The sequence below is a fragment of the Ascidiella aspersa genome, chromosome 3 (assembly GCF_963924565.1).
Source record: "Ascidiella aspersa chromosome 3, kaAscAspe10.2, whole genome shotgun sequence".
Lineage (NCBI taxonomy): Eukaryota > Metazoa > Chordata > Ascidiacea > Phlebobranchia > Ascidiidae > Ascidiella > Ascidiella aspersa.
The window spans coordinates 2,013,887-2,021,779 of record NC_139449.1 but is presented as its reverse complement, the minus strand read 5'-3'; the positions used below and the strand labels follow the sequence as shown (position 1 = coordinate 2,021,779).

Sequence of the window (7,893 nt, the reverse complement as noted above, 5' to 3'; positions counted from 1 at the left end):
GTTATTATGTCTGCTATTTAGGGAACCCATTTAATGTGGACTAGGCGATGTAATTTGTTTTCGCGTTTCTGAGATTAGCACCTTATCCCCTTTCAATTGGTATTTAGAGCAAAAGACTCTAAGCAACTAACTACAGTTTTGCGATTTGAAATTAGAATTGCGTTTTAAGACGATCATTTTCTGCATTATAGGCTATTCAAAAGTGTTTTGCATTGTTTGTTTATAGTGCTCTTTAAGTACCATTTCAGACGTTACATCGTGTCGTACAACCAGCTACCCCTGGAGTTGTCCGTTTGCCGCCAAGACAAGGAATTCATGAAACCTCTTCGCTCTATTGAACACCACGATTCCCAACACGTGCTGCTTCCATATTGCACAAATGTCCTTGCTGGTCGACTCGTGATCGGATCCTGGGAAGATTTTAAAGAAGAAGCGCGGCCCAACGAACTGCTCGGAACTTTTTTCGTGTTCCAAGGAAGAGGAAAATGATGAAGAGGTCCCACCGTCTGTATTTGTTATTTACTGTGTTCGTTGTGCGTGTGCTAAATGCCTGGTTAAGTCGTTCTGGTATATTTCCTTTCCCTGCATCCTGCTCCTTAACTGGCCAGTTTTAATCCTCAACACATTCGCTTTGAATGCAGCGTTTGCTCTTTAAATTACAATGACAGTTTGTTTTAGTTTCGATTTAGTGGAGTCAGATAGCACGGTGGTCATGTCCCCCTGTTGAAATATACAAATTGAATAATACTTCATTATTAGCAACAAAAACAAAACATTTTTCATAAGGGGTACCGGTATGCCTTTTTGCATTTTAAGTTACTATGACCTACTTAATAAGGTTTGTCCTAAGAAGTCTGACTCAATAAAACGTGACACGCGAAAAAACTTGATTTGTCTAAAATGTTTAGAAGGCATTTAAAAACAAGCTAAAAATTGCGCTAAAATACTGAAAAATCATAAAAATCTTGAGTAAAATAAAAGCCAAAAAACGCCAGTTACCTCAGTAAGTAACGTTACCCAAAATTTCACAGGCCGGTTCGTTATAAATATAAGGCAGGAAGCAGTTTTAATCGTTGTTTACTAGCGTATTGCGTGACGTCATAGCACGTGATGACGTTTGCGTATCACCTGACTAGCCCGGCCTACATTTTTACGACCTCTGTTTAAAACAGACAGTTCCTTTTTCCACAAAGATTTCGCGTATTTTTCCACATCGACTGAAAAGGCGACCTTGTGATATTAAGGCCTAACTATTCAAACCGGCAAATTTGTAAAACAAATGGCCCAAAAGGGAGAATTGGCGTTTGAATTAGCCGTAAAATGTAGTCTGATGGATAAGTGACTGATTGTATACATAGACCGTTCTTTTGTATTTGTGCCGTCATGTGATGTTGGACGGAAAAGTTTTGCGTTTTGCACCATGGAACATTTCAGGAATTTGTAAAGTTAGTTGCTTGGCAACCGTTGGCTGTTTCATCGGTACAATAGTTATCTATAAAGCCAATTTTTATTTATTTAATTAATACCGGTATTACCAGACAGACAATAGTAAAAATTGATATATAGTATGCGTACTTGGTAAATAGTAAATATGGCCGGGTAAATAGCCAAATAAGCTGGTTAATCAGCCAATAGGCAGTTCATAACAAAGCTATTTAAAGGGGTTAGGGAATAAATCATGGAAATAACGATCTCGAAAAATGAAATTTGATATGACCACAAACCAAACCCTAAATGCTGAACCTAAGCGTAACACAAGTCAATATATAACCGCTAATAGTGTATGTGTCCGCTAGCCAAATAGCCACTGCTTTTAATTAATGTTTAAAGCAGGGGTCGGGAACCTATGGCTCGCGAGCCATATATGGCTCTTTTTGTGACGCCATATGGCTCTTTTGATGAAAGCAGATAAATCTAAGCTATCATTTGTCAGCATGATCTCGAATAAAACTGCAAGCGGCCACGACCGCTTTCCTAACTTTATTTTTACATTTTTAACACACATAATAGAAAATGGTAGGCGCTTTGCGCGAATCCTGTATGTTTTTTGAGACTGTTTGGAGGAATCTCTTAATATTCAAAATTCCCTATTCTTTCAACGAAACTGCTTGATCAAAGTATTTACAACTTAGCTAATTGATTTTTTGGTGCATTGCATGTTCTGTCGTTTAATTGGGAACAAAATAAACGGCCCTGCTCAATTTACTTTTTTGCCAACCTATAACTAGATGTTAAAAAAGTGTTAAATGGCTCTCATGGAAATACAACCAAGAATATTTGGCTTAAATGGCTCCCTTAGCTAAAATAGTTTCCGACCCCTGGTTGAAAGGAAATCGCTTAATGTTGTCTTTCCAATTTTCCTGCCTGGTGTTGTCTACGTCATAGTAGTGATTAGTCGAGCGTAGCGACAGGCGTTAAAATAGGGGTTTTCCCATCCGGGAAACTATCTCACTAAGTTTGTCAAAATAAAATTCTATAGAAAATCACAAGGGTCAAAATAAGCTATAAGTAAGTTGTCAAAACTTGTCATGTGTTGTGTGTCTAAAGTATTTTCCATCATTTTTTTTAGTAACAACAAAGCGAAGACCGAAGATTAAGCTAAATCTAAACGGTTACTTTTCATTCTTAGAATGTTAATTCAGCCTTACATGAGTTTTACAGAAATGTTATTCATTTTTGACTTAATTGTTGCTTGAACCATATTCAACTTCAAGTAACAAATATACAAGGTTTAAATTTAAATGCAGTGTATTCCGCTATTTTAAAGTCGAATCCACAGGAAAAAAGGGTATTTTTTTCTAATGACGAGTCATTTTAAAACGGAATATTTATAGACCAGTGTTCCGTAGAGTAATTCGAATAACCATTGTTTGTAAATGACTTGTTTACAACATCGATAATAACTATGCAGCCTTGTAAATAAGTCATTTTGTAATGATTCAAGCCTACAACGCTTCTCAAGCGTTAGCTACAAGCCCCAGGCAAACGGTTTCCAAAACAAGGCAGTTTCCACAAATTTAAAACAATAGTCATTTTTCTACCCCAGTCAGATAACGCCCATTGATTAAAAGTTATGCTAAAGTAGGTTAAGTCTTTTATTATTTACTTCAATTTGCATACACTAAACAGAAAGCCAATGAAAATATTAACGTAAATATTCCAATTTTATTTGAAATTTGTATATAAAAACCACCAAAAAAATAACCAAAGTCAGAAATATTAAATCACCGATTTAATCAAATTGAACTTTATTAAGTCATTGACATAAAATCATTACAACAGAGAGAATACCCACAATGCTTTCTTATTTCCGATAGCCCGCCATACCTATGGTTTGTCTGAGTTGGCAGTACAGCACCCTAGTGTTAACATGTTCAAGTGGCTTTTACTTGCCATTCAGCCAGATAAAAGTTGATGAAAAATGGAAGTACCAACAAACTTTTAATGCAAACAATATTGAATTCGAGATGTGCGAACTGTATAAGATGAAACAGTGACTGCCATTAAGCTGGAACACCAAACTAAGGTGAGTGTATCCCTATTTATGTAAGGTTGTCGACGACCAAATGTTAGTTCACAACCCATGGGTCACTTTTGGGTGTTTTACAGGTTTGAATTTATCAATTTCTGAGCACAATTTCCATGTGTAAAGATTGTTTCCGCAACACGAAAAAATGACAAATATCAATTACATTTTAACTTATTTTTGCCAATGTCTTATGAATGTTTAATAAAGAGATTGGGTCAACAAAACTTTGCTGGTACGCTGACGCTTAGTATTTGAGTCACTGCGATAAAAAGGTTTGGTGTAGCAATGACTAGGTGTTTTGTTTGATTGGACGATATAAAACATTGCTACACAGGCACAGCTGACAACCAATTAAACTGCGCGCTTTAAATTGTGGGCCGCGACACGCATGAGTAACTGGAGAGTTTCTCAGTTCAGTAAAAAAGGTATACCGCATTTGCAGAACTAGAACTATAGGCAGGGTTGCCATCGACATAGACCCAAAAATAAGGACAACCGAAATATTATATTAGCATTTAAAAAAACGTTTTTTGAAAAGCATTGTATTTATTCGAGCTGTGTCATATCACATTCCATACTTTTTGCCAGAAACAATTTGATCCAGCAATTTATTAAGGTTTATGGTTTGGTTGTTGGTCTACTCCTGTTAATGTTGCTTAAAGAAAACTATTTTAAAAATCCGACACATAACGTGATCGACCAGGTGAAATGTGTCGATCAAACGGCGCGATTGAAGTGTTGACAACCCCTGATTTATAGCTTTACTAATTTAATCGAAGTGTCTACTGCACCCTATTTCCTGTAGCCCAAACAGTAGTAACCTTGTACTGCTGTTTACTGCTAAAATTTCCTCAGCTGCCGTATGCTGGTACAGCAAGGCAAGGCTGCTGTACCACTGCCCTAACTATCTCACCACTTTAGATTAAGTTAAATCCTGAGACTTGTACGCCAATAAAAAAATCTCTGGAGCAAAAGCATAATTTTAGAACATTATTCAACACCGGTTACCAGAGGAAAACGATCGAAGTTCTGTAGTTGTTGAAAATAAGACAAAATAAGAACGCAAGTCGAAAATAAGGACATTTCTTAGAAATAAGGACATTTAGGTTTTCTAAGACCTAGTTCGTCAAAAAATTTGAAAATGTTTTAATTTGAAAATGTGTTAACAACAGCCAATGACCTTTTATTACTAAACCCCAAAACGCCACTGGAGGCCACCCAAGAGCCAATTTAACTCAATTTTAGAGAAATCGAAATAAAAGCAATTCCTGCATTGTGGCGTGTTGACCTTATACGTAAAGCCTATGTTTCTATAAATGTGGTTTAATAATTTGACGTTCTCACCAAATTACTTTTTTAAGTTTTCTATAAAGGCAGTCTTCAAAAAAGATGTAAAAACGGGCAGGAAATTAATGTTTTCTAATAAGGTATTTGTTATTTTCGCGGTTTAATCCGCACCATTTTATATCGATTCATTTGTGACGTCAGGCCTTTTTTCATTTTGGTTTTGTAAAATGCAGTGCTGAAAAACAGCTGCATATAAATTTTGCTTCTTATCAAAGACTGATTGTTTAAATACGGCGATATATATATATATATATTTTGTGATTTTTAAGAAATTTTTCTGTGCTCTAACATTTGTTTTTACCGAACAGTCTAAACATCATCTGATTCGAAAACAAGAATCTTACTTTTATATTTTAACTATCCAATTAAATGATAAACCTTGCAATACGATATATGGCCAATGTTGGGCTTGCAATCAGTTCAAAACACGACCCAAAAATAATCTCTGATTTTTATTGATAGTGAAGTGAAAACAACTTTATCGTTGGGTGAAATGTTGTCATCTACGGATTGATGTTGAGGACGGTTTGGTCATCTGTTAATTTCAAACAAGAAAAGGTTAGAAACTGCAAACAGAAACTGCAAAAGGGGTTGATTTATAATATTATTACTTTCTTTCCGATTCGAAACGAGCAAGTGTAGAATAGAGCCGAACCCACCTAAACATCAGTGATGTCCAGGAGTTCATCCTCTGCTTTTTCGTCGAATTCATCGACTTCTGCCCCGGCATCGCGAAGCATTTGCCGGAATTCTTCATTATCGTGCAAAGCAGCGATTTCTGAACGCGTTAACACAAAACAGTTTATGGTAGGACTACTCAACTGGAAAACCTATTCAACTGGCAAAAATAATTTTCAGTTGAAGCGACATATGTAGATTGTACCGTATTGCACCTTAATGGACCTAAGCAAATTTTAAACTTTTGTAACTGGACCTTTGCTAAAAATAGTGGCTAGCCCTGGATATGGACCTTTTCAGTGTTGAATCCATCAGACCTTATCTGTCTCAGTATTTACTTAACACTGCTATTTAATGAGTTTTTTCTTGGCAAACAATTGCTGCTGTTTATTAAAAACCCTTTTCTACATTAACGGACATTACATAGTTCTTAGTTGAAGCAAAGGACATACGTAAATTATACCTTATTACATTTTGTATGACTGCAAATTATTTCATGAGAGTTATAAAGGAACTAAGCAAATTTTAAACTTTTGTAACTGGACTTTTGCTAAAAATAGTTGAGTAAAGCCCTGGTATATGGTAACACTTTAACAGTTTTGTTGGCAAAATGATTTGCAGTGTTGTAATGACTTATGTCCATGACTTGACTTTGATGGAAAATATTTATCTTTACATCCTATAAAATGACTGTCTTAATCGACAGAAAAGTGTGAAGTATGTTAGTTTAAGTTGTCATTTGTTTAAAGGGCGAGGAGATATCTTGTTTTAGAAACCTTTAGTTTTTCACTATTAAGAAAACCCTTTAGTTTACAACGTTTTCATTTTTTAGGTTAATTTTTACTCTCTCACCTTCAACTGTCATGTCTTTCAAAGATTCGTCTCTGAAAAAAAAACATACAAAAAAAAGGTTTAGCTTCGATCAAAATTTCCACACTAGAAAAATACTCGTAACAGTTTGTGTGAAGTCGTTACATGTGAGGAACCAAAGTAAAAATGCTTTACCCAAAATAAAATACTGGTCGAAGGTAAAAAATAACTGCATTTTTGCCTAAACTACGCATAACTCGAAATGGCTTACCGACAATCCGTCGGTTTAAACAACTAGCCTGCGGCGAGGTTCGAACTCACGACCTCGGCCAAATCGTTTTAGCAACTAACGTTGTTTTTATATTACATACTGTGGATATTTTTACATGCAGATAAAAAGGTTGTCGTTTCTTGAAATTTCTTAGCGATTAAAAGGTTAAACCTTAAAAAACTGCCCACAAACGTCAAAGTTACCGCCCTGTTCTCACTGTAACAAAAGAGTCTTACCCGAATTTGCTGGTCCACTTTTTCACGTGGCCGGCCCACTTCTTGACGTGCCCTGCCCATTTGTTGACATGCCTGATCCAGCTCTTTCGGCGCCTGGTGCGTCGGCGTCGGCGGCGTCGGCGTCGTCCCCAAGCGTCAGTGTCGACCAAGAGAAGAACGGCGAAGAGCAGGGCGAAGATGACCAACTTGTTCATGTTTTTCTTTTCTACTTAGATGTTTACTAAAAACTAGAAAGAAAATCAATGTTTGGCGTGTTCGGCAAAAATGACTTTTTCGCAGTTAAAAAATGCAACAAGGGGCGTCAAAACACCCTGGGTTTGTGCAAAATAATTTTTGTCACCGTCTTAGTAAGGTTTTCTGAATTACCATATGGGAAGAAGATCGTTAAATCCCCAAACAATGTTTTTAATGTTTTTAATGGAATATATTTTTTAATTATTGTTGCCTTCTGCCCATTTCAATAGAAACTTGTTCAACGTAACGGTGCAAAATGAAAGTTTTAAAAAGGGGAAATGGTTTGCTCAGTAAAAGACTCTAAATTTGCGACGACTCCAAAATACTCGAATAAATAACAAGTAACGTTAAGTGCAACCTAAGTACTCCAATTTAAACGAGTATATTAAAATACGACGAGCATTAAAATAAATAATGAGTCCAACCCAACAAATCGGAACAAAAACGAGTATATAGCAGATTTACTCGGATTTAATACTTGAGTTAGTAACGAGTATATTTGCGACAAATTTACCTCGAGGTTTTGGACTCACTACGAGTATTTTGAGAATGCATTGTGAATTCTTTACCAATAAGGCCAGTCAACAGATTGCGAAAATTAAGCCCATCGAACTTCAATTTTTCATAAAGTATACAGAATAAAAAAAATGCAGCTATATGCAATTTTGCGCCGAGAATCTGTAAAACAAATTCCAGCCCTATACCAAACGCAATTCCCTGATATTCTGAAAACCCGCTAAGAAAACGAATCTAACAAAAATTATCGCATACTAACGGAATCTGTCGGT

General features: G+C 36.0%; 1 protein-coding gene across 1 annotated transcript; it reads right to left on the bottom strand.

The window, feature by feature from the left end:
- Window positions 1-5,287: 5,287 nt before the first annotated feature.
- On the bottom strand, window positions 5,288-7,068 carry LOC146158057 (uncharacterized). The gene is made up of 4 exons (XM_083385971.1): window positions 6,872-7,068; window positions 6,407-6,438; window positions 5,536-5,654; window positions 5,288-5,411 (listed from the first exon to the last, which is right to left on the bottom strand). Exons 1-3 carry the CDS (start codon window positions 7,063-7,065, stop codon window positions 5,536-5,538), a joined length of 345 nt encoding a protein of 114 aa, XP_083242097.1. The 5' UTR covers window positions 7,066-7,068; the 3' UTR covers window positions 5,288-5,411.
- Between the last annotated feature and the right edge of the window lie 825 nt (window positions 7,069-7,893).

Bases quoted from the DNA above. Each gene is read 5' to 3' on its own strand.
- LOC146158057 (XM_083385971.1), bottom strand. From the start codon at position 7,065: ATGAACAAGTTGGTCATCTTCGCCCTGCTCTTCGCCGTTCTTCTCTTG. The intron at 6,439-6,871 runs GTAAGACTCTTT...TTTTTTTTTCAG, and splicing joins AAGTGGACCAGCAAATTCGG to AGACGAATCTTTGAAAGACA. The intron at 5,655-6,406 runs GTGAGAGAGTAA...TAACGCGTTCAG, and splicing joins GAAAGACATGACAGTTGAAG to AAATCGCTGCTTTGCACGAT.